General features: G+C 42.5%; 1 protein-coding gene across 3 annotated transcripts in view; it reads left to right on the plus strand.

Moving 5' to 3' along the window:
• Positions 1-26,417, plus strand: part of VPS13D (vacuolar protein sorting 13 homolog D) — a 1,255,097-nt gene that overhangs the window by 874,529 nt on the left and 354,151 nt on the right. For all 3 annotated transcript variants that reach the window (XM_053690423.1, XM_053690422.1, XM_053690424.1), the window contains one exon: positions 9,444-9,592. In XM_053690423.1, coding sequence (XP_053546398.1) covers positions 9,444-9,592 — 149 coding nt within the window. The remainder of the gene's footprint in view (positions 1-9,443; positions 9,593-26,417) is intronic.

The following is a 26,417-nucleotide window of genomic DNA, read 5'->3' on the forward strand; positions in this document are numbered from 1 at the left end:
ATATTTAGCCTTGAGGAATCATTTATTCTGGGTATTTTGATATGATTATATCGGCAGGCACTGTTTTAGACACCTTATTCTTTAGGGGCTTTCCCTAATCATAGTCAGAGCCTCATTTTCGCGCCGGTATGGCGCACTTGTTTTTGAGGACAGCATGGCATGCAGCTGCATGTGTGTGGAGCTCTGATACATAGAAAAGTCTTTCTGAAGGCATCATTTGGTATCGTATTCCCCTTTGGGCTTGGTTGGGTCTCAGCAAAAGCAGATTCCAGGGACTGTAAAGGGGTTAAATATAAAAACGGCTCCGGTTCCGTTATTTTAAGGGTTAAAGCTTCCAAATTTGGTGTGCAATACTTTTAAGGCTTTAAGACACTGTGGTGAAATTTTGGTGAATTTTGAACAATTCCTTCATACTTTTTCGCAATTGCAATAATAAAGTGTGTTTAGTTTAAAATTTAAAGTGACAGTAACGGTTTTATTTTAAAACGTTTTTGTGCTTTGTTATCAAGTTTATGCCTGTTTAACATGTCTGAACTACCAGATAGATTGTGTTCTGACTGTGGGGAAACCAAGGTTCCTTCTCATTTAACTATATGTATTTTATGTCATAAAAAAATTTAGTAAAAAATGATGCCCAAGATGATTCCTCAAGTGAGGGGAGTAAGCATGGTACTGCATCATCCCCTCCTTCGTCTACACCAGTCTTGCCCATACAGGAGGCCCCTAGTACATCTAGTGCGCCAATACTCCTTACTATGCAACATTTAACGGCTGTAATGGATAATTCTATCAAAAACATTTTAGCCAATATGCCCACTTATCAGCGAAAGCGCGACTGCTCTGTTTTAGAAAATTCTGTAGAGCATGAGAACGCTGATGATATGGTTTCTGAAGGGCCCCTACACCAGTCTGAGGGGGCCAGGGAGGTTTTGTCTGAGGGAGAAATTTCAGATTCAGGAAACATTTCTCAACAAGCTGAACCTGATGTGATTACTTTTAAATTTAAGTTGGAACATCTCCGCGCTCTGCTTAAGGAGGTGTTATCCAATTTGGATGATTGTGATTATCTGGTCATTCCAGAACCACTATGTAAAATGGAAAAGTTCTTAGAGGCCCCGGGGGCCCCCCGAAGCTTTTCCTATATCCAAGCGGGTGGCGTACATTGTTAGTAAAGAATGGGACAGGGCCCGGTATACCTTTAGTACCTCCCCCCATATTTATAAAATTGTTTTCCTATAGTCGACCCCAGAAAGGACTGATGGCAGACAGTCCCCAAGGTCGAGGGGGGCGGTTTCTACTCTACACAAGCGCGCCACTATACCCATAGAAGATAGTTGTGCTTTCCAAGATCCTATGGATAAAAAATTAGAAGGTCTGCTAAAGATGTTTGTTCAGCAAGGTTCCCTTCTACAACCAATTGCATGCATTGTCCCTGTCACTGCAGCCGCGTGTTTCTAGTTTGATGAGCTAGGAAAGGCGATTATTAGTAATTCTTCTTCTTATGAGGAGATTATGGACAGAATTCGTGCTCTTAAATTGGCTAATTCTTTCACCCTAGACGCCACCTTGCAATTGGCTAGGTTAGCGGCGAAAAAATTCTGGGTTTGCTATTGTGGCGCAGAGCGCTTTGGTTAAAATCTTGGGCAGCGGATGCGTCTTCCAAGAACAAATTGCTTGACATTCCTTTCAAGGGGAAAACACTCTTTGGCCCTGACTTGAAAGAGATTATCTCTGATATCACTGGGGGCAAGGGCCACGCCCTTCCTCAGGATAGGTCTTTTCAAGACCAAAAATAAACCTAAGTTTCGTCCCTTTCGCAGAAACGGATCAGCCCCAAGGGCTACGTCCTCTAAGCAGGAAGGTAATACTTCTCAAGCCAATCCAGCCTGGAGACCTATGCAAGGCTGGAGCAAAGGAAAGCAGGCCAGGAAACCTGCCACTGCTACCAAGACAGCATGAAATGCGGGCCCCCGATCCGGGACCGGATCTGGTGGGGGGCAGACTCTCTCTCTTCGCTCAGGCTTGGGAAAGAGATGTTCTGGATCCTTGGGCGCTAGAAATAGTCTCCCAAGGTTATTCTCTGGAGTTCAAGGGGCTTCCTCCAAGGGGGAGGTTCCACAGGTCTCAGTTGTCTTCAGACCACATAAGAAGACAGGCATTCTTACATTGGGTAGAAGACCTGCTAAAAATGGGAGTGATTCATCCTGTTCCATTAGGAGAACAAGGGATGGGGTTCTACTCCAATCTGTTCATAGTTCCCAAAAAAGAGGGAACGTTCAGACCAATCTTAGATCTCAAGATCTTGAACAAGTTTCTCAAGGTTCCATCGTTCAAGATGGAAACCATTCGAACACTTCTTCCTTCCATCCAGGAAGGTCAATTCATGACCAAGGTGGATTTCAAGGATGCGTATCTACATATTCCTATCCACAAGGAACATCATCGGTTCCTAAGGTTTGCATTCCTGGACAAGCATTTCCAGTTCGTGGCATTTTCTTTCGGATTAGCCACTGCTCCTAGGATTTTCTCATAGGTACTAGGGTCCCTTCTGGCGGTGCTAAGACCAAGGGGCATTGCTGTAGTACCTTACTTGGACGACATTCTGATTCGAGCGTCGTCCCTTCCTCAAGTAAAGGCTCACACGGACATTGTCCTGGCCTTTCTCAGATCTCACGGATGGAAAGTGAACGTGGAAAAGGGTTCTCTATCTCCGTCAACGAGGGTTCCCTTCTTGGGAACTATAATAGACTCCTTAGAAATGAGGATTTTTCTGACAGAAGCCAGAAAAACAAAACTTCTAGACTCTTGTCGGATACTTCATTCCGTTCCTCTTCCTTCCATAGCGCAGTGCATGGAAGTGATAGGTTTGATGGTAGCGGCAATGGACATAGTTCCTTTTGTGCGCATTCATCTAAGACCATTACAACTGTTCATGCTCAGTCAGTGGAATGGGGACTATTCAGACTTGTCTCCGAAGATACAAGTAAATCAGAGGACCAGAGACTCATTCCGTTGGTGGCTGTCCCTGGACAACCTGTCACAAGGGATGACCTTCCGCAGACCAGAGTGGGTCATTGTCACGACCGACGCCAGTCTGATGGGCTGGGGCGCGGTCTGGGGATCCCTGAAAGCTCAGGGTCTTTGGTCTCGGGTAGAATCTCTTCTACCGATAAATATTCTGGAACTGAGAGCGATATTCAATGCTCTCAAAGCTTGGCCTCAGCTAGCGAGGGCCAAGTTCATACATCAACCATCAGGGGGGAACAAGGAGTTCCCTAGCGATGGAAGAAGTGACCAAAATCATTCTATGGGCGGAGTCTCACTCCTGCCACCTGTCTGCTATCCACATCCCAGGAGTGGAAAATTGGGAAGCGGATTTTCTGAGTCGTCAGACATTGCATCCGGGGGAGTGGGGAACTCCCATCCGGAAATCTTTGCCCAAGTCACTCAACCGTGGGGCATTCCAGACATGGATCTGATGGCCTCTCGTCAGAACTTCAGAGTTCCTTACTACGGGTACAGATCCAGGGATCCCAAGGCGGCTCTAGTGGATGCACTAGTAGCACCTTGGACCTTCAAACTAGCTTATGTGTTCCCCGCCGTTTCCTCTCATCCCCAGGCTGGTAGCCAGGATCAATCAGGAGAGGGCGTCGGTGATTTTGATAGCTCCTGCGTGGCCACGCAGGACTTGGTATGCAGATCTGGTGAATATGTCATCGGCTCCACCATGGAAGCTACCTTTGAGAGACCTTCTTGTTCTAGGTCCGTTCGACCCACTCCAGCTGACTGCTTGGAGATTGAACGCTTGATCTTATCAAAGCGAGGGTTCTCAGATTCTGTTATTAATACTCTTGTTCAGGCCTGAAAGCCTGTAACCAGAAAAATTACCACATAATTTGGTATATCTGTTGGTGTGAATCTGCAGGATTCCCTTGGGACAAGGTTAAGATTCCTAAGAGTCTATCCTTCCTTCGAGAAGGATTGGAAAAAGGATTATCTGCAAGTTCCTTGATGGGACAGATTTCTGCCTTGTCTGTGTTACTTCACAAAAAGCTGGCAGCTGTGCCAGATGTTCTAGCCTTTGTTCAGGCTCTGGTTAGAATCAAGCCTGTTTACAAAATTTTGACTCCTCCTTGGAGTCTCAACCTAGTTCTTTCAGTTCTTCAGGGGGTTCCGTTTGAACCCTTACATTCCGTTGATATTAAGTTATTATCTTGGAAAGTTTTGTTTTTGGTTGCAATTTCTTCTGCTAGAAGAGTTTCAGAATTATCTGCTCTGCAGTGTTCTTCTCCTTATCTGGTGTTCCATGCAGATAAGGTGGTTTTGCGTACTAAACCTGGTTTTCTTCCAAAAGTTGTTTCTAACAAAAACATTAACCAGGAGATAGTTGTGCCTTCTTTGTGTCCTAATCCAGTTTCAAAGAAGGAACGTTTGTTGCACAACTTGGATGTAGTTCGTGCTCTCAAATTTTACTTAGCAGCTACTAAGGATTTCAGACAAACTTTGTCTTTGTTTGTTGTTTATTCTGGTAAACGGAGAGGTCAAAAAGCAACTTCTACCTCTCTCTCCTTCTGGATTAAAAGCATTATCCGATTGGCTTATGAGACTGCCGGACGGCAGCCTCCTGAAAGAATCACAGCTCACTCCACTAGGGCTGTGGCTTCCACATGGGCCTTCAAGAACGAGGCTTCTGTTGATCAGTTATGTAAGGCAGCGACTTGGTCTTCACTGCACACTTTTTCTAAATTTTACAAATTTGATACTTTTGCTTCTTCTGAGGCTATTTTTGGGAGAAAGGTTTTGCAAGCCGTGGTGCCTTCCATTTAGGTGACCTGATTTGCTCCCTCCCTTCATCCGTGTCCTAAAGCTTTGGTATTGGTTCCCACAAGTAAGGATGACGCCGTGGACCGGACACACCTATGTTGGAGAAAACAGAATTTATGTTTACCTGATAAATTACTTTCTCCAACGGTGTGTCCGGTCCACGGCCCGCCCTGGTTTTTTTAATCAGGTCTGATAATTTATTTTCTTTAACTACAGTCACCACGGTAACATATGGTTTCTCCTATGCAAATATTCCTCCTTAACGTCGGTCGAATGACTGGGGTAGGCGGAGCCTAGGAGGGATCATGTGACCAGCTTTGCTGGGCTCTTTGCCATTTCCTGTTGGGGAAGAGAATATCCCACAAGTAAGGATGACGCCGTGGACCGGACACACCGTTGGAGAAAGTAATTTATCAGGTAAACATAAATTCTGTTTTTTGTAGGGCATTGCCCTAAGTTAAACAGCTGTTTTGCAGTTACAAAAAATTTTAAGTCCCCCCTAACAGTAAAACCCACAAACCCCCCCAAAATAAATAAACCTAACACTAAAAAACCTAAACTATCCATTGCCCTGAAAAGGGCATTTGTATGGGCATTCAGCTTTTTTGCTGCCCATCCCCAATCTAAAATAAAAAAATATTTTTTTTAAAAAAGCTAAGTCTAAACCCCCCCAAAAATAAAACCTAATCCCTATGAAAATAAAAAAGCCCCCCCAAAATAAAAACATCCCCTAATCTAATGCTTAAAAGAGCTTTTTGTAGGGCATTGCCCTAAGTTAAACAGCTCTTTTGCAGTTACCAAAATTCTAATCCCCCCCTAACAGTAAAACCCCCCACCCGCCAAACCCCCCCCCAAAAAAAAATAAAAAACCTAACACTAAAAAAACTAAACTACCCATTGCCCTGAAAAGGGCATTTGTTGGGCATTGCCTTTAGCTATTTTACAAAATGCCCACCCTAATCTAAATTACCCCACCCCCCAAAAAAAAACACTAAAAAACCTAAGTCTAACCCCCAGGTTAGTACTCACCCCCAGGTTGGTACTCCAATCAGCCAATAGGATTGAACTTCAATCCTGTTGGCTGATCCAATCAGCCAACAGGATTGAGCTCGCATTCTACTGGCTGATTGGAACAGCCAATACAATGCAAGCTCAATCCTATTGGCTGATTGGATCAGACAATAGGATTGAAGTTCAATGCTATTGGCTGATTGCATCAGCCAATAGGATTTTTTCTACCTTAATTCTTATCGGAATCTAAGGGACGCCATCTTTGGATGACGTCACTTAAAGGTCCCTTCATTCAGCAAGAAGACGTCGTTGGAAGAGGATGCTCCACGCCGGATGTCTTGAAGATGGAGCCGCTCCGTGTCGGAAGGATAAAGATAGAAGATGCCGTTTGGATGAAGACTTCTGCCCGTCTGGAGGACCACTTCTTCCAGTCTGGAGGACCACTTCTGCCGGCTTTGTTAAGGACATCTTGCCACTTGGATGAAGACTTCTCCCGGTAAGTGAATCTTCGGCTGTTAGTGTTAGGATTTTTTAAGGGTGTATTGGGTGGGTTTTATTTTTAGGTTAGGGCTTTGGGTCGCAATAGAGCTAAATGCCCTTTTAAGGGCAATGCCCATCCAAATGACCTTTTCAGGGCTATGGGGAGCTTAGGTTTTTTAGTTAGGCTTTTATTTGGGGGTTTGGTTGTGTGGGTGGTGGGTTTTACTGTTGGGGGGGTTGTTTGTATTTTTTTTTTACAGGTAAAAGAGCTGATTTCTTTGGGGCAATGCCCCGCAAAAGGCCCTTTTAAGGGCTATTGGTAGTTTAGTTTAGGCTAGGGTTGTTTTTATTTTGGGTGGGCTTTTTTATTTTGATAGGGCTATTAGATTAGGTGTAATTAGTTTAAAGATCTTGTAATTTGTTTTTTATTTTGTGTAATTTAGTGTTTGTTATTTTTTGTAATTTAGCTAATTTAATTTAGTTAATTGTATTTAATTTAGGTAATTTATTTAATTGTAGTGTTAGGTTTTAGTGTAACTTAGGTTAGGTTTTATTTTACAGGTCAATTTGTATTTATTTTAGCTAGGTAGTTATTAAACAGTTAATAACTTTTTTATTAACTAATAAATACAAACTTGCCTGTAAAATAAAAATAAACCCTAAGCTAGATACAATGTAACTATTAGTTATATTGAAGCTATCTTAGGGTTTATTTTATAGGTAAGTATTTAGTTTTAAATAGGAATTATTTAGGTAATGATAGTAATTTGTATTTAGATTTATTTAAATTATATTTAAGTTAGGGGGTGTTAGGGTTAGACACTTAGATTTAGGGGTTAATAAATATAATATAGTGGCGGCGACGTTGGGGGCGGCAGATTAGGGGTTAATAAATGTAGGTAGGTGACGGCGATGTTAGGGGCGGCAGATTAGGGGTTAATAATATTTAACTAGTGTTTGCGATGCGGGAGTAAGGCGGTTTAGGGGTTAATATGTTTATTATAGTGGCGGCGATGTTGGTGGCAGCAGATTAGGGGTTCATAAGTATAATGTAGGTGGCGGCAATGTCCGGAGCGGCAGATTAGGGGTTCATAAGTATAATGTAGGTGGCGGCGATGTCCGGAGCGGCAGATTAGGGGTTAATAAGTATAATGTAGGTGTTGGCGATGTCGGGGGGGCGGCAGATTAGGGGTTAATAAGTGTAAGGTTTGGGGTGTTTAGACTCGGGGTTCATGTTAGAGTGTTAGGTGTAAACATAAAATGTGTTTCCCCATAGTAATCAATGGGGCTGCGTTACGGAGCTTTACGCTACTTTTTTGCAGGTGTTAGGCTTTTTTTCAGCCGGCTCTCCCCATTGATGTCTATGGGGAAATCGTGCACGAGCACGTACAACCAGCTCACCGCTGACTTAAGCAGCGCTGGTATTGGAGTGCGCTATGGAGCTCAATTTTGCTCTATGCTCACTTCTTGCCTGTTAACGCCGGGTTTAGGAAAACCTGTAATACCAGCGCAGTAGGTAAGTGAGCGGTGACAATAATGTGCAAGTTAGTACCGCACCCCTCATAATGCAAAACTCATAATATAGCCGTTTATTTTTTGTAATCTTACCTTTTTTTATTTTTTGTAACTTTAGTATTTTTTAGTTTAGGTAATTTTTGTTAATTTAGGGGGTGTTAGGTTAGGGGGCTTAGTAATTTAATAATTTAGTTATTTGCGTTGTAGGGGGTTTTGTGCGGTTTAAGGGGTTAATAGGTTAATTAGGTTTATTGCGATGTGGGGGTTTTGTGGTTTAGGGGTTAATAGGGTAAATAGGTTTATTGCGATGTGGGGGTTTTGCGGTTTAGGAGTTAATAGGGTAAATAGGTTTATTGCGATATGGGGTTTTAGGGTTAATATGTTAATTATGTTTATTGCGATGTGGGGATTTTGCAGTTTAGGGGTTAATAGGGTAGTTCGGTTTATTGCGATGTGGGGGGGTTGCGGTTTAGGGGTTAATAGGGTAATTAGGTTTATTGCGATGTGGGTGGTTGACGGTTAAGGGATTAAGGGGTTAATTACTTTATTATTTTGCGATGTGTGGGTTTGCGGTGTATGTGTCAATACTTCGTGTGGGAGGTTCAGGTTTTTTGTTTTGTTTTTTAGTTCGTGCGGGCGGTGTTTTTTTTTTTGTTTTTGTTTTTTGTTGTTGTAATGCTCCGTTTGCCTTCGCTGCATCCTGGTGGATTCAGAAAATGACAGGGTGGTGAAAGAATCCACCGTCCTCGCGCTGCCAACATTCCATTGAGGATGCGTGCGCAATTGGCGACGGACATTACAAACGCAATTATAGTATAGATGCTCTCCAAGTACATTTTCGAAAACTGGAGGTCTCCACAGAAGATTTTACTCACCTGGTGACATTATGAAGTAGCTGGGTGGGGGAAGTGTAATACTTGCCAATATTATATTTTCTGTTCTTTTTAAACGTTACTTAAAGAATTAAAAGCACAAATTAATTGCATAATTTAACATACATTAATTTAATGATAAAACATTGAATACATCCAGTGTCAGCTAATTTTAGATTAATATCGGCCTAAATTTTAGCTGGATGGTCCGTAAAATCAGCCAGGTGGTGTGCCCATTATAGGTCCTGAGGTGTTTGAGAAAAGATGTGATTACTTACTATAAACAGTATATATTCATGGTCAGTCCATAAAAAGTGTTTGCAGGAGCATTGTTTATTTCAAGAGATTGTTTTTTCTTTTTTTTTCATGCTAAAAGGCTATGGTTAGCGAAAAACATTCCAAATATGAATTATTTTTAAGACCCAATGATAATTATTATTTATTCACAGAGAGAACACATTTTGGATAAATGCAAGATCCATGGTGTTTTTCATCTATTATCCAAATCTACTTTTGATATACGGATTGCTGATTCTTTTTGTGTATCCATAACATTTACTTATGCTGTCAATTGTTTTTTCTCTCAATGTTATTTTATATTTTTATATTGTGTTTTTTTTTTTTTTTTTTTTTTTTTACTATTTTTCCTCATTGAAGAATATTTCATTTTGCTATTTTTTTCTGCAATTCTCTATTTAGCATTGTTTTTTCTATTTAACATTTTGCATTTGCTCACATTAGAGGTGGAAAAATGGGACGAAAACATCCATGAAAAGACTGGCGAGGAGAACAAGGAGCAACAGCGGTATTATTTTGAAAACTTGAAAATATCTGTGCCACAGATCAAGCTGAGCGTATTCACCTCTAATAAATTGCCTGCTGATCTCAAGGTATGCTTTAAATGAGGGCTCAACAAACCCATGAGCGAGGGAGCCACTGGCTCCTAGAATTCTACTACTGGGTCCTAACTTTTTGGGTTATTTTCCATATATCTATATAGAAATACCACTGTCTGGCTCCTAAATATTAAACAGACTTGTCGACCACTGCTATTATAAGATTAGAAACTAGAATACTACATTTTTCAAATGAGTGTGGCTGACTTGGTAAATTGCTATTTAAATTAAATTGTAAAATCACATATTTGTATTTAAAGTCCGTAACTCGGGTCGAAATTCAAGAAATCTAATAAGATCTCCATAAATTGTGTGTAAAGCTACTTCAAACAGAACTGCAAACAAAGCTAATTGCTGAACGCTGGGATAATTATAAAACAGGTGTGGTCATCTTAAGTTCGCATAGACTACATATATTTCAATATTTATGCTTGGCCATTGAAGATTCTTTAATTATTTCTCAAATAATATTGCTTATTTGAGACCTTTGAAAACTGTAGTTAGACACTATTCACAGGATCATCCTTTTTTATTTTATAAAATTCGTAATTTGACCCTTTTATAGATTTCCTCCTTATGTATATCAAGATCAACAAATGTCAAATGTAAATTAGTGGGTTTACTTGTTCAAGTTAAAAAAATAATAAAATATAAATAAAAATATTAGTTTTTTTATTTCTGTAGCAGTCAGGCATGTTACTAAATATCACACAATATCAACAACAAAAGCACTCTGCTTTTACAACATTTACAATAATCAAGTGTTAACTTCACCACAAATGGTCTGAAAATAGACACCTAAAAACATAACTTTTATTATTTTATTGACTACCAACAATACAATATATATATTTTCTTCTTAAACAGGAAGAGTCCACAGCTGCATTCATTACTTTTGGGAATTCAGAACCTGGTCACCAGAAGGAAGCAAAGACACCCCAACCAAAGGCTTCAAATACCTCCCCCACTTCCCTCATCCCCCAGTCATTCTTTGCCTTTCGTCACAGGAGGTTGGCAGAGAAGTGTCAGAAGTTTGAAGATAGTCTCTTATGGTGGGTAGTACTCTTCGAAATGGGACTGGAGTTTTAAGTAATCCTGTCAGTCTCTCAGTGAGGGTTAGAGTCCGGAGATGCAGGCAGAGTCTTTCTGCGGAACCATCCCGACTCATATTAACAGCTCCTTGGCAATCAGCGTTGATGAGTTTCGCTGCCTGCTTTTATTCACTCAAGTCCATGTCAGAAGTGAGGCTACTATCTGTCACACTTGAAGGGCCGTGTTCCTGTTCCATGGGGTTGATTCCTGTAAGATTGTTTCATTTTATTTCATCATGTGAATGTAATTTTAACGAGAGAAGGTAGGGTCCCAGTGGGACTCCTTTTATCTTAAAATAGCAATCATGGGTTAATATCTCCTGAGGGGGGTCATTGAACAGGGGGGACTTTAATCATGTTTGTTATGTGGTTCTATCTGCTAATGTGTAGTAATACTTAGGCTCATGGCTTCTCGGAACATAACAGCCTTTTCATCAATTGGCGCAATCTCTTCAGATTTGTGCTCCCTTTTTGTGACTGGCACGTTGCACCTCGTGACCTGGAGCGGTTATTTTGTTTTCTTTTTAATGACACGATGAGTCCACGGATCATCTTAATTACTATTGGGAATACCTCTCCTGCCCTGCAGGAGGTGGCAAAGAGCACCACAGCAAAGCTGTTAAATATCACCTCCCTTCCCTCCCAACCCAGTCATTCTCTTTGCCTACGTTAGTGCTATGAAGTGGTAAAGTTAGGTGTTAGTTAGGATTCTTCAATCAAGAGTTTATTATTTTTAAAGTGGTGCAAGATTGTGCTGCTTTGTCCTAGGGTGTAGCCGTAGTCCATATCAGTCTCTTCAGTAGAGCAGTGGTGGCTTTAGAGCAATGGAAACTTGTGGGACATAATTCTCCCTACGCCTCCCATGTTTTATGCTGCCCTAACTCCTAAAGCCTGAGTGACATTACTCAGTCTTTTATTTATCCACAGGTCGATGTGAGGGAGAGGACCTCTCATACCCGGTGAGCTGCCTTGCTGTCAGGCAGAAGTATGAGGTAAGTGCTACTTTATTATTTCTGGGGCTGCAGGATACTCAGAAAGAAGTGAGCACGCTATTACAAACCTAATAGACAACATTAAGAGCTCAGAACTAAAAAGGGGCACTTTATTGTTAGTGGGACACTGTAAACTCTCCTAGACTGGAGAGGAATTTTGACAGCCTTAAAATGCAGGCACTGGGGCTGGGAGAGAAGCTTTCTACAAATGGCTCTGGTGGTTAAATCTCCCGGCGGGTTTACTTAAGTAAGATGCCGACCGGGAGATTGTTTCTTAATGGGCGGATCATAACTGAGTTGCGCGCCACTTTCATTGCGCCTTAGTGTGGGACACATTTAGGATGAGAGATCATCAAGGTCTACCTAGAAACGCATGATCCGTGTCAAGCATGCGTTTCTAGGACTGGACAACGACTGAATTCCGGATCGTCTTCTGAATTAATAGAGGGAAGATTAGCTCCGGTTTAGCGAGTCAGGTAGGCACCTCAGCAAAGTTGCTGAGGTGTAGAGGTGCTATATTGCTTTCAACTTGTTGATTTACTAATTTGACAGGCTCCGGTAAAAAAGTTACACATTTAAATTTAAAGACACAGTAACCATTGTGAACCAGTATGGGCCAAGGGGCCTTACAAAATGTCACTTGCTCCTTGTGTTGTGATGCCAATGTGGAACCACCAATCCCTTTTTGTTAATCATGTATTGAGAGGACATTAAATTATAGAGATAAAATCTTTTCTGAGCCAACTTTCTCTAAAGTGGATGTTGTCCAGGAGTCTAATGACGAGGTTCAATATATGCCGCAGCTTTCTCCTCAAGCGTCCCAAATTTTACCGCCCTCACATGCAGTGCCCTGCTCTTCCTCTCTAACTCCCGCTGGAGTTACTTTAAGGGACATCGCTTCTCTCATGTCTTCTACAATTTCAGATGCGTTGTCTGCTTTTCCAATGTTGCAGGGAAAGCGTAAGAGGAAAATCAGACATTCAGTAAGCGAGGTTTCTGATGCAGTTGTTGCTATTTCAGAGGCCCCCTCCCAGAAGCCTTAGGAGGAGGATACCGTAGTAGCATCTGAAGGTGAAATTTCAGATTCTGACAGTCTAATTCCTCTTGCTGATACTGAAGTTGTATCCTTCAGGTTTAAGCTAGAACACCTCCGTCTGTTGCTTAAGGAGGTTTTAGCTACATTGGACGACAGCGATTCCGCCGTTGCTGTTATTCCTAAGAAATCCAGTAAGCTAAACAAGTATTTTGATGTACCTTCCTCAATAGAGGTTTTTCCAGTACCAGACCGAGCTTCTGAGATCATTGCTAAGGAGTGGGAGAGACCGGGTATCCCTTTTTCTCCATCTCCTATATTTAAAAAGAGGTTTCCCATAGCCGACTCGATTAAGGAGGTTTGGCAAACAGTCCCCAAGGTAGAAGGAGCGGTTTCCACCCTAGCTAAGAGAACTACTATTACCATAGAGGATCCTATGGACAAAAGGTTAGAGGGGTTACTCAAAAAGATGTATGTACACCAGGGCTTACAAAGGCAGCCAGCTGTGTGCATTGCTACCGTCACTAGTGCGGAGGCATATTGGTTTGATGCGTTGTCTGATGCTATTAGGATAGAAACTCCCCTGGATGAGATCCAGGATAGGATAAAAGCTCTTAAATTGGCTAATTCCTTTATTACGGATGCTTCCCTTCAAGTTATCAAACTGGGAGCAAAGATTTCAGGTTTCTCTGTTCTAGCTCGCAGAGCCTTATGGTTAAAGCCTTGGTCTGCGGATGTATCTTCTAAGTCCAAACTATTAGCGATTCCTTACAAGGGGAAGACCTTGTTTGGACCAGGTTTGACGGAAATAATCTCTGATATTACTGGAGGTAAAGGTCATCTTCTCCCTCAGGATAAGAGAAACAAACAGAAGGGACGACAGAGTAATTTTCGTTCCTTTCAAACTTCAAAGGAAATTCTTCCTCTTCCGCCTCCAAACAGGAACAGACTAAACCTTCATGGAGACCCAATCAGTCTTGGAATAAAGGAAAACAATCCAAGAAGCCTGCTATTGAGTTGAAGACTGCATGAAGGGTCTTCCCCCAATCCGGGACCGGATCTTGTGGGGGGCAGACTTTCATTTTTCGCTCAGGCTTGGGTTTGAGATGTCCAGGATCCCTGGGCAGTAAACATAGTGTCCCAGGGATACAAACTAGAGTTCAAAGGTTTCCCTCCCAGAGGCAGGTTTCTGTTTTCAAGATTATCTGTAGACCAGACAAAAAGAGAGGCGTACTTACATTGTGTAAGAGACCTCTCCGACCTGGGAGTAATAGTTCCTGTTCCGATAGAGGAACAGGGTCTGGGTTTTTATTCCAATCTGTTTGTGGTTCCCAAAAAAGAGGGAACCTTCAGGCCAATTTTAGATCTCAAGAGTCTAAACAATTTTCTCCTAGAGTACCGTCCTTCAAGATGGAAACTATTTGTTCCATTCTCCCTTTGATCCAAGAGGGTCAATTTATGACAACAGTGGATTTAAAGGACGCGTACCTGCATGTTCCCATTCACAGGGATCATCACAAGTTCCTAAGGTTTGCTTTCAGTTCATGGCTCTTCCCTTCGGTCTTGCCACAGCTCCCAGAATTTTCTCAAAGGTTCTGGAATCGCTGTTGGCGGTGCTTCCGTTACGGGGCATTGCAGTGGCGCCCTATCTGGACGACATCCTGGTCCAGGCGCCATCCTTACATTAAGCAAGATCCCACACGGAAATGTTGTTATCCTTCCTGCGATCTCACGGGTGGAAGGTAAATTTGGAAAAGAGTTCCTTAGTCCCAAATACAAGGGTAACCTTCTTGGGAACCATAATAGATTCCCTATCTATGAAGATTTTTCTGACAGAAGTCAGGAAATCAAAGATTTTTGATACTTGTCTAGCCCTCCAGTCCACTCCTCGGCCATCAGTGGCTCAATGCATGGAGGTAATCGGGCTGATGGTAGCAGCAATGGACATCATCCCGTTTGCTCGGTTCCATCTCAGACCTCTGCAGTTATCCATGCTCAGGCAATGGAACGGAGATTATGCCGATTTGTCTCCTCGAATACTTCTAGAGCAGGAGACAAGGGATTCTCTTCAATGGTGGTTGTCTCTAGATCATCTCTCCTAGGAGACCTGCTTTCGCAGACCATCTTGGGTGATTGTGACAACAGACGCCAGCCTACTAGGTTGGGGAGCAGTCTGGGGCTCCCTAAAGGCTCAGGGAGTTTGGACTCAGTCAGAGTCTGCTCTTCCTATAAACATTCTAGAACTGAGAGCGATCTTCAATGTTCTTCTGGCCTGGCCCCAGTTAGCCTCAGTCCAGTTTATCAGGTTCTAGTCGGACAACATAACTTCAGTGGCTTACATCAATCATCAGGGAGGAACGAGGAGTTCCTTAGTGATGACAGAGGTAACCAAGATAATCCAGTGAGGCGGAAACCGAATCTTGCTGTCTGTCGGTGATCCACATCCCAGGGGTGGACAACTTTCATCCGGGGGAGTGGGCACTCCATCCGGAAGTGTTTTCCAGCCTGATTCTCAAATGGGGTCAGCCGGAATTGGATCTCATGGCATCTCGACAGAATGCCAAGCTTCAGAGGTACGGGTCGAGGTCCAGGGACCCTCAGGCCATACTGATAGACGCGCTGGCGGTACCTTGGGCCTTCAGTCTAGCATACCTATTTCCTCCGTTTGCTCTTCTTCCTCTGGTTATTGCTCGAGTCAAGCAGGAGAGGGCCTCTGTGATCCTCATTGCACCGGCTTGGCCTCGCATGATTTGGTATGCAGATCTGGTGGATCTGTCATCTCTGCCACCTTGGAGACTTCCATTGAGGAAGGACCTTCTAATTCAAGGGCCCTTCCTTCACCCAAATCTAGTTTCTCTGAAGCTGACTGCTTGGAGATTGAATGCTTAATTTTATCCAAGCGGGGCTTTTAAGAATCGGTCATAGAGACCATGATTCAGGCTCGTAAACCTGTAACTAGAAAGATTTACCATAAGATATGGCGTAAATATCTCTATTGGTGTGAATCCAAGGGCTACTCATCGAGTAGAGTTAGGATTTTGTCTTTTCTCCAAGAGGGTTTGGAGAAAGGATTATCTACAAGTTCCCTAAAGAGTCAAATTTCTGCCTTATTTATTTTGTTACATAAATGTCTGGCAGATGTTCCAGATGTGCAATCTTTTTATCAGGCCTTGGTCAGGATCAGGCCTGTGTTCAAGCCAGTTACTCCTCCATGGGAGGAGCCTATGCATTCCTTAGATATTAAGTTGTTATCTTTGAAAGTTTTATTTCTTGTTGCTCTCGGCGTTGCAGTATGAGTCCCCTTATTTTTCATTCTGATAAGGTAGTTTTACGTTATAAATTAGGATTTCTTCCTAAAGTTGTTTCTGATCGGAACATTAATCAGGATATTGTTGTTCCTTCCTTGTGCCCTAATCCTTCTTCTTTTACCTGCAGGTGACTAAGGATTTTCGATAGTCTTCTGCTTTGTTTGTGGTTTTCTCAGGAAAACGTTAGAGACAGAAAGCTACGGCTACTTCTTTTTCTTTTCGGCTGAAGAGTATAATACATTTTGCATATGAGACTGCTGGACAGCAGCCTGCAGAGAGAGTTACGGCTGGCGATTGTTCCTAATGGGCATTCAAAAATGAAGCTTCTGTGGAACAGATTTGCAAGGCTGCAACTTGGTCCTCTCTTCATACTTTTTCCAAATTCTACAAATTTGACACTTTTGCCTCGGCTGAGGCCACTTTTGGGAGAAAGGTTCTTTAAGCAGTGGTGCCTTCCGTTTAGGTTCCCTGTCTTGTCCCTCCCGTATCATCTGTGTACTCTAGCTTGGGTATTGATTCCCAATAGTAATTAAGATGATCCGTGGACTCATCGTGTCATTTAAAAGAAAAGAAAATTTATGCTTACCTGATAAATGTATTTCTTTTTTTACACGATGTGTCCACGACCCGCCCTGTTTTATAAGACAGGTTATTGGTTATAATAAACTTCAGACACCTCTGCTCCTTGTTACTTCCTTTCTCTCCTTGACTTCAGTCGAATGACTGGTTTGGGAGGGAAGGGAGGTGATATTTAACAGCTTTGCTGTGGTGCTCTTTGCCGCCTCCTGCAGGGCAGGAGAGGTATTCCCAATAGTAATTAAGATAATCCGTGGACTCATCGTGTCAAAAAAGAAATTAATTTAACAGGTAAGCATAAATTTTCTTTTTTTCTTTTCCGTATGGTGACTGTGTGGCGACAGAGGGACTCTGCTCGTTGGGTGTCTGGTTCACAGGAGAGGGTGAGTGCGCCAGCCATTGAGGCTGTAAAAAGGGTGCCAGTTAGGGTTGGTCTTTTTTGTAATCCCAAGATTATGGAGGATTCTGATTTTTTAGACACGGATGTCTCTGATACGGAGAATGCGTCTTGTGATGAATATGAAATGACCCGGGTTATCCATGCCCATCAGTTATGTTCCGATTGCCATTCTAGAGTACTCTCTTCTCCCGAATCAGGGACCTTAGAGTGCGTTGAGCCATCTGTCCTGTGAGGCGCGTGTCCCAGAACCTTCCTTTGCTATGCAAGCAGGTGTTCCTTTGATCTTTACCCCTTCTCCGGAAGGTGGCTTGTTTCCTTCAGAGGTTACGGCACAGTTGCATGGCCATATCTATTGCGCTGGCTCATTTATATCTCCCATGTGAAATATTTTTAAGATACTGTCTGTGTTCTGTTAACCAGGGCCCGTCGGGCTTGGGTTCGCCTGATTCAGTTTAGCCTCTGGGGCTTCAGGGGCCCCAACCTCGGGACCGGGGTCGTTTATCCGACAAGGGATTATTTTGCCTTCCGTTATAGGCTGGCACATCTTTGTGTCCTACTAAGGCATGTTTTGGTGGTGCTAGAGGATTCCAGTCCTAGTGGGCCGAGGGATCCAAGGCCTTAGATACCAGATGGCAAGCTGGATAGACGTTTGGGGATGAAGCTAATCTCCTTGACGTCTCCGTTTTTTCTTTATTTTATGTTTCGGTTCCAGTTCTGAGCTTGAGTGAATGGGGCCTCTGATCGGCTGGTCCCATTGGCGTATCCATTGACCTTGGGCGTTCACCCGGGGGTGCTGCCTTACTTTTATTTTGATCCGGATAGGATGTGTTTTATTTGTTTTTATTATTATTAGTTGAGAACGTTCTTTCTCTGGAACCGATACTTGAGATTTTGTGGTTGCGTGGGCACTTCCCTGGAAGTTGCGCACTTTTGAATAGAACAAAATTATGTTTTCTAGTTCATATTATCGAACCTTCGGGTCGAGTTTCTTGGACCAGGCAGATACTAGAGTTCTGGAGTGTCCTTGGACCAGGCAGATACTGGTCGGGCGCTTTCTGCTGTTACTTGGGTTCATGTCACCCTTGTGGTGCTGATTTAATCCTGTCGTATTCTGAATAGTCACTTGGCCTATCAATATGGACGCTGCGCTCGGATCCTACTACAAAGTATGGGGCCTAGTGTGTAGATTCGACGCTTCTGCAAGGAAGGTTGTAAGCTCCAAACTACATTGGCCTTTTCTGGCCATTTGCTTGGGATAAGGGTCTGATTTTTTTCAGTCATCATAGTGGTTCCTAAAGGTGCCTGAGGACTCTGAACCATAGTTTTTCATTCCTTTGGAGTGTGGAGATGTAAATGTCTAGTATTCTGGGTGATGGACGTTTTGCGTCTTCACTTGCGGTTTCTTCCAGCTGTTGCGGTGGCGGAGTCTTTTTCCTTCCTGTCTTGGGTTGGGCCATCTGCTCTGGAAGTGCGGGCATGTGATTCTTCCTTTGCTCAGAGTTTTCGTTTGCTCTAGTACGTGGATTGCAGAGGTCACCATCATTATTCCTGTTACAGGGTTTCGGGAGACCGAGCCTGCAAGGATTTCTGGAGATTGTCATCTTCTCCATATAAGAAGTACAATGGGTCATACCATGGTCTTTCGACGCTCGGGTGCTATCCTTCGACCTTATTGCAAATCTAGCCTTTGGGTTTGAGGGTAGGAGGTCCGAAGTCGGTTACTGACTTTCACCTTTCTGGGGTCCGGAAAATGACTATTTACCTTCAGCAGCGTTTGGGTTAGGTTGTTATGCCTGTCTACAAGGGTTTACCTTGCGATCCAGGGGTACTGGGTGCTAATTTCTTAAACTAGTCAGGAGTTATTTTCAGACTCTTGGGTTTGAGGCTGTTGCTAGGTACTTTAAGTCTGAGGACTTTAGCTGGTGAAAGGCTCTGTCTTGGGTGCGCTCCTAATCATAGGAGGCAACTTATGGGTTCCTCAGGAGGTTAGATCTTTCGATCGGTTCCATTTTTCGTGGACTCTGTCTTTGGACCATGTCTCTTGCTTGGAATGGGCATGGACTTTTCTGCTTAACCTTAGGGGTTGGTTCTTCTGCATGCCCCTTTGAAGGGGGTAGAGTTTCTGTCTCATAGGAGATTCATATTTGCCTGAGGCTTAAGTTTGAGGTCTCTCTGATGGGTCCCTACTGGTCTTCTGGGACATCTGATGCTTCCTTGTAGAATCCAGTTGTCGTTTCAACTGGGCTGGCGATATGGCCGAAGGGTCTCACCTCTATTGGTAGGGAGGTTTCCGTTGCTTTAGTTCCTTTTCTTCTCACCTAGGGTGGGGGGTGGCTGCTTCCATGCTCTCCTTGATTTGGAGGTACCTCAGTATCTATGATAACCCGTGGGTCCTTGTTTTTTCTTGCCTTGTAGGGAACCTTCCTTGCATACTCAGAATCTTGGAATAAGGAGATGTGGAGTAGTGATTGGCTCCACTGTTCCTGAAGCAGGAGGTTGTGGGTTTGAACCCAGGTACAGCTCCTGCTATATGCTGGACTCTGGTATTCAGATGCTTGGGGTCAGAGTACATGCTTTCCTTGGAAAGGGTTCCTTCTTTATAGAAGACAGCGGTGTAGGGGTTCTCTGACCCGAGCATGAAGTTCCTGGCATGACTCGGGTAACATGCCGGTTTTAGTAGCAGTCAGAGCTCTACTCGAGAGTTTTGCTTCCTTGTAGATCCATCCTTTTCTTCCAAAGGTCTGGGACTCTTGTCTTCGGCCTTAAATCAGCCTTTGGGCTGGGACCATTATCCTGGAGGGAAGGTCAGAGATAGGTTTACTCTATGCAGTATTGACCGTTTACTTTTTTGAGTCTGTCCTCCCCTTCGATGGAAGGACATTTGATGCCCATTCTCTTCTGGTCGCACCTTGGAACCCGGTATTTTTTGTCGGGAGCTGTTGTCAAGATTTTTCGGCGGTGGGTTGAGTCCCATGATGGATTAGGGTCAGCTTTGCTGCCTGGAGACTGGTCATTGCGAGTTCTTGTTTACAGGTGGCTCTGTGTTCTCTTGAAGAGCTCTTTTTTAGCTGCTGGGACAGTTATCCTGTGCTTGCTTGTCTATGCTTGTCTAGCCTGACGGTTTTCGACTTGACTATGATGCAATAGGGAACTCGTGGTGCTCTGTCAGGGATATGAGGGTGGCCCTCTGGGTCGTCTTAGTGATGCTTTTTCCTAAGTTTGGATTTCTTTCTGGTCTTTGTCCTTCTAGGGAGTTAGTCTCCCTGGGCAAGGGTACTGTAGCAACCTTGAGTTGCTCTAAGTTTGATTAATGAACCCATTTTGGATGGTCCTTTGGCTCTTTTCTGGGTTTATCTTTTCTCCCTCTCGGGGGTAGATAGAGGTTCTTGGCCTTTAGGTCGGGTTCTTTCGGGGGAGTCGAAAGCCGCAGTGCTGGCTTCTCTGAGGCTTTTGTGTTTAGCAGACTGAATCTGAGTGGTCTCTAGCACGACTTTACAGGCTATGATGAGCAGTTACCTGATGAGCAGTTACCTGGGCTTCCGGTTTTTCCCCTGTCGTTTATAATATTTTTTTAGGGTATCGGGTAATTTCAGGCTGTGGTGCCTTTCGAAGGGGCCGCCTTTTTGTACCCACCCTTTGTTTGCATTCAGTGTCCTCTAGCTTGGGTATTGTTTTCCCAAAAGTAATGAATGCAGCTGTGGACTCTTCCCGTTTAAGAAGAAAAACATAAATTATGCTTACCTGATCATTTTCTTTTCTTCTGACGGGAAGAGTCCACAGCTCCCGCCCGCGTTTTGTCTGAGACCGCAGTAACATTTTTGTTCTTCTGGCACCTTTTTCACCTAGATATTTCTCCTACTGTTCCTTGTTTCCTTGGCAGAATGACTGGGGGATGAGGGAAGTGGGGGAGGTATTTGAAGCCTCCTCCTGTTGGCCAGGTTCTGAATTCCCAAAAGTAATGAATGCAGCTGTGGACTCTTCCCATCAGAAGAAAAGAAAATGATCAGGTAAGCATAATTAGTTTTTTTTAAAAAGGCTAGTTTTAGGCAGATGAGAAAAATGCTGTAAAGTAAGAATGTTTTCAAAAATAGAAACGCAAATAGTTTATTATTATCAATTAACAAAATGCAAAGCAAATGAACAAACAGCATCAATTCTTCTAGGTAAACTTGCACAAAGTCAGGGATTTTGTAGGCATAAAGTCAGGTGCATGATTAAACAATTATAATAAACCGGTGTAAAGGATCATCAATTTAATATGTAGGTTGAAACACAATTGTTAACTGAAACAGAAACCGCTACCATCAGCTCAGAGTTGGCAGGAACCAGTGGGACCCTCACCCTGGTACACCCATCTACTGTCGGTAGAAGTCTGCTCAGAAGTTGTCTGCATGGAAGACTTATGACCAAAAAGCCATACTTCCCACGTGGAAACAAGGCCAAGCAACTCTTCTTTGCTTGAAAACACAGGAACTGGGGTGCAGAAAAAATTGCAGCAGGTGCTTTGGACTGATCAGCCAAAATGTTAAATATTTGGCTGTAGCAGAAGGCATTTTGTTCACAGAAGGTGTAAGAAACTTACCTAACGATCCCACAACGACGTTCCTCACAAGGCAAAGGGTGATCACACCAAATATTAATTTGATTTAGATTTTTCTTCTTTTCACTCACTTTGTAATTTAATTAATAAAAAAAATAAACTATTAACATTTCTATTTTAGTTTTTTTTTTTTTTTTTTTTTTTTTAAAAGTTTTATTAAAGTAAAGTGAATTTGCATACAAATGGATTTAAATAAGTAAACAGATAAATGTTTCAAGTTATGTATACAATATTCAAACATTCAATAGTGGAAAACATTTCACATTATCCTAATACTCAGCTTATCAATACATGATGAGACTGTAGAAATTACTCATTACACATTACACAATACACGCACCAGAATACCGGCTTTAATCTGTAACCTATTGGCTTGGTAGTTAGCATTCCAATTTTCCATAAATGTTGCATTTAGGTGTGAATTGTATAAGATAGTATAAACGCCAGGCCTACTATTACATATTATGCTTCAGGGTGAATATATATCTTAGTAGTGGTCTGTAGGTCTCGAGTTCAAATATTCCTCCCACAAGAAGTGTAGTGAGTGGTAATCTTCCTGTCGGTGTGTCTGTTTGTAATGGTATTTTTCTAACTCTATGTTATGTGTGACTGCTTGCCTCCAAACCTTCACTGTGGGAAGTTCCATTTGTTTCCAATTTAATGGTATCAGTCTTTTAGCGGTATTGACCATTATCGTTAAAAGCGACAACCTCAACTTACATTTTATCTTTGGGAAGTGATTAAAAACGAAGAACCATACATCAAATGACATGGGTATATTCAATGCTAGTGCAATTTCTTTCTCAATTGCCTCCCAGTAGGTTTTAGCTTTCGGACACTGCCACCAAATATGATACGGAGTACCACTGTCTTGGCAGCCTCTCCAGCATGTAGCTGGGGTATTTGGAAATAACTGATGCAGACGGGCAGGTGTGTAGTACCACCTGCACAGCAGTTTAAGGTTCATTTCTAGCATGGAAATTGAAGAAGAGGCTTTACCCATGTGTTTGAATACATCATACCATGTTTGCTCGGGGATCGTGCTACCGATTTCCCTTTCCCATTTACTTACATATGTTGGTAGGGTTTTAAAGTGGGACAATTGGAGTTGCTTATGCGCTATCGAGAGTATGCCTTTGTCAGGGAGTGGATTAGTGCACAAATTTTCAAAAGGGGTTAGGGAGCGAATAAAGAGTGGTTTAGATGGATGTGTAGAAAGAAAATGGAACAGTTGTGAGTATGACAACCAGTTTTGTAGTTGGGGCCCAATGCTGGCTGTTAGATCAGTATGTGATTTGATCTTCCCCTCTGTAAATAGGGTGTAAATCGGGAAAGAGTTCTGAATGGTTATCGCTTGTGGATTATGTATTTTAATATTTAACGGGCAGGCTATATTTCCTACTATTGGGGTCAGAGGAGAATGTATGGAAGAGATATGTGTATATTGTCGTACAATTTTATCCCATAATTTGTAGGTTTCTCGAGTAGGGGTAGAAATTGTTGTTGAGAGTAATCTCTGGTTAGGGGGGAGCCAACAATTCCCACTTATATTATTATTATTGTTCAAAAGATTTTCTATTTGGACCCATTCTTTATCTGTTGCATGTCTACACCAGTCAACTATCCTAGTCATGAAGGTAGCTAACCTATAGTGTTGTATGTTTGGTGCTCCTATGCCCCCTAGGTCCCTTGGTCTGTATAAGGTAGCAGTAGCGATACGTGGGCGTTTATTTGCCCAGATAAAATTATTCAATGCCTTTTGCAGCTTATGAACTAACAAGTCAGGGAGTGGGATAGGCAGGGTTTGCAGAAGATATAATATTTTGGGTAATATTATCATTTTAGTGCGTTAAGTCTGCCTAACCATGATATGGATATGGGTGAGACTTTCATAGTTTAATGTTATGACATCCTGTATGTTTGGAGTTATGTAGACTCCTAAGTATTTAACTGCTTTTCCCTTCTGTTTGAATTGAAATTGATGTTGTATGTTGGTTAGAACTGTTGGCGATAAATTTATATGTATCAGTTCGGACTTCATAATGTTTATGCTAAAGTTTGAAAATCTCCCGTACGTTTCTAACGCATCCATCAAGGCAGGGACTGTAGTATCTAGGTTTGTGAGGGTAAGAAATATGTCATCCGCGTAAAGCGTGATTTTGTATTCTGCTGGACCTATCTGGATCCCTGTAATGGCAGTGTTCTGTCGTATGTATGAGGCTAAAATTTCCATTGACAGGACGAAAAGTAGCGGTGAAAGGGGACATCCCTGACGGGTTCCATTATTAATTTGGAAGGGGCTTGAGAAGGAGTCATTTAGCTTAACTTTTGCTTGAGGTGCGTTATATAAAGCAAATATTTTCATTACTAGTTCTTGGTCAAATCCAAATTTAAATAAGGTTTGTTTCTCCAACATAGGTGTGTCCGGTCCACGGCGTCATCCTTACTTGTGGGATATTCTCTTCCCCAACAGGAAATGGCAAAGAGCCCAGCAAAGCTGGTCACATGATCCCTCCTAGGCTCCGCCTACCCCAGTCATTCTCTTTGCCGTTGTACAGGCAACATCTCCACGGAGATGGCTTAGAGTTTTTTAGTGTTTAACTGTAGTTTTTATTATTCAATCAAGAGTTTGTTATTTTAAAATAGTGCTGGTATGTACTATTTACTCAGAAACAGAAAAGAGATGAAGATTTCTGTTTGTATGAGGAAAATGATTTTAGCACCGTAACTAAAATCCATGGCTGTTCCACACAGGACTGTTGAGAGCAATTAACTTCAGTTGGGGGAACAGTGTGCAGTCTCTTACTGCTTGAGGTATGACACATTCTAACAAGACGATGTAATGCTGGAAGCTGTCATTTTCCCTATGGGATCCGGTAAGCCATGTTTATTAAGATAGTAAATAAGGGCTTCACAAGGGCTTATTAAGACTGTAGACTTTTTCTGGGCTAAATCGATTCATTATTAACACATATTTAGCCTTGAGGAATCATTTATTCTGGGTATTTTGATATGATTATATCGGCAGGCACTGTTTTAGACACCTTATTCTTTAGGGGCTTTCCCTAATCATAGTCAGAGCCTCATTTTCGCGCCGGTATGGCGCACTTGTTTTTGAGGACAGCATGGCATGCAGCTGCATGTGTGTGGAGCTCTGATACATAGAAAAGTCTTTCTGAAGGCATCATTTGGTATCGTATTCCCCTTTGGGCTTGGTTGGGTCTCAGCAAAGCAGATTCCAGGGACTGTAAAGGGGTTAAATATAAAAACGGCTCCGGTTCCGTTATTTTAAGGGTTAAAGCTTCCAAATTTGGTGTGCAATACTTTTAAGGCTTTAAGACACTGTGGTGAAATTTTGGTGAATTTTGAACAATTCCTTCATACTTTTTCGCAATTACAGCAATAAAGTGTGTTTAGTTTAAAATTTAAAGTGACAGTAACGGTTTTATTTTAAAACGTTTTTTGTGCTTTGTTATCAAGTTTATGCCTGTTTAACATGTCTGAACTACCAGATAGATTGTGTTCTGACTGTGGGGAAACCAAGGTTCCTTCTCATTTAACTATATGTATTTTATGTCATAAAAAAAATTTAGTAAAAATGATGCCCAAGATGATTCCTCAAGTGAGGGGAGTAAGCATGGTACTGCATCATCCCCTCCTTCGTCTACACCAGTCTTGCCCATACAGGAGGCCCCTAGTACATCTAGTGCGCCAATACTCCTTACTATGCAACATTTAACGGCTGTAATGGATAATTCTATCAAAAACATTTTAGCCAATATGCCCACTTATCAGCGAAAGCGCGACTGCTCTGTTTTAGAAAATTCTGTAGAGCATGAGAACGCTGATGATATGGTTTCTGAAGGGCCCCTACACCAGTCTGAGGGGGCCAGGGAGGTTTTGTCTGAGGGAGAAATTTCAGATTCAGGAAACATTTCTCAACAAGCTGAACCTGATGTGATTACTTTTAAATTTAAGTTGGAACATCTCCGCGCTCTGCTTAAGGAGGTGTTATCCAATTTGGATGATTGTGATTATCTGGTCATTCCAGAACCACTATGTAAAATGGAAAAGTTCTTAGAGGCCCCGGGGCCCCCCGAAGCTTTTCCTATATCCAAGCGGGTGGCGTACATTGTTAGTAAAGAATGGGACAGGCCCGGTATACCTTTAGTACCTCCCCCCATATTTATAAAATTGTTTTCCTATAGTCGACCCCAGAAAGGACTGATGGCAGACAGTCCCCAAGGTCGAGGGGGCGGTTTCTACTCTACACAAGCGTGCCACTATACCCATAGAAGATAGTTGTGCTTTCCAAGATCCTATGGATAAGAAATTAGAAGGTCTGCTAAAGATGTTTGTTCAGCAAGGTTCCCTTCTACAACCAATTGCATGCATTGTCCCTGTCACTGCAGCCGCGTGTTTCTAGTTTGATGAGCTAGGAAAGGCGATTATTAGTAATTCTTCTTCTTATGAGGAGATTATGGACAGAATTCGTGCTCTTAAATTGGCTAATTCTTTCACCCTAGACGCCACCTTGCAATTGGCTAGGTTAGCGGCGAAAAAATTCTGGGTTTGCTATTGTGGCGCAGAGCGCTTTGGTTAAAATCTTGGACAGCGGATGCGTCTTCCAAGAACAAATTGCTTGACATTCCTTTCAAGGGGAAAACACTCTTTGGCCCTGACTTGAAAGAGATTATCTCTGATATCACTGGGGGCAAGGGCCACGCCCTTCCTCAGGATAGGTCTTTTCAAGACCAAAAATAAACCTAAGTTTCGTCCCTTTCGCAGAAACGGATCAGCCCCAAGGGCTACGTCCTCT

This window comes from Bombina bombina, chromosome 8 (assembly GCF_027579735.1).
Source record: "Bombina bombina isolate aBomBom1 chromosome 8, aBomBom1.pri, whole genome shotgun sequence".
Classification (NCBI taxonomy): domain Eukaryota; kingdom Metazoa; phylum Chordata; class Amphibia; order Anura; family Bombinatoridae; genus Bombina; species Bombina bombina.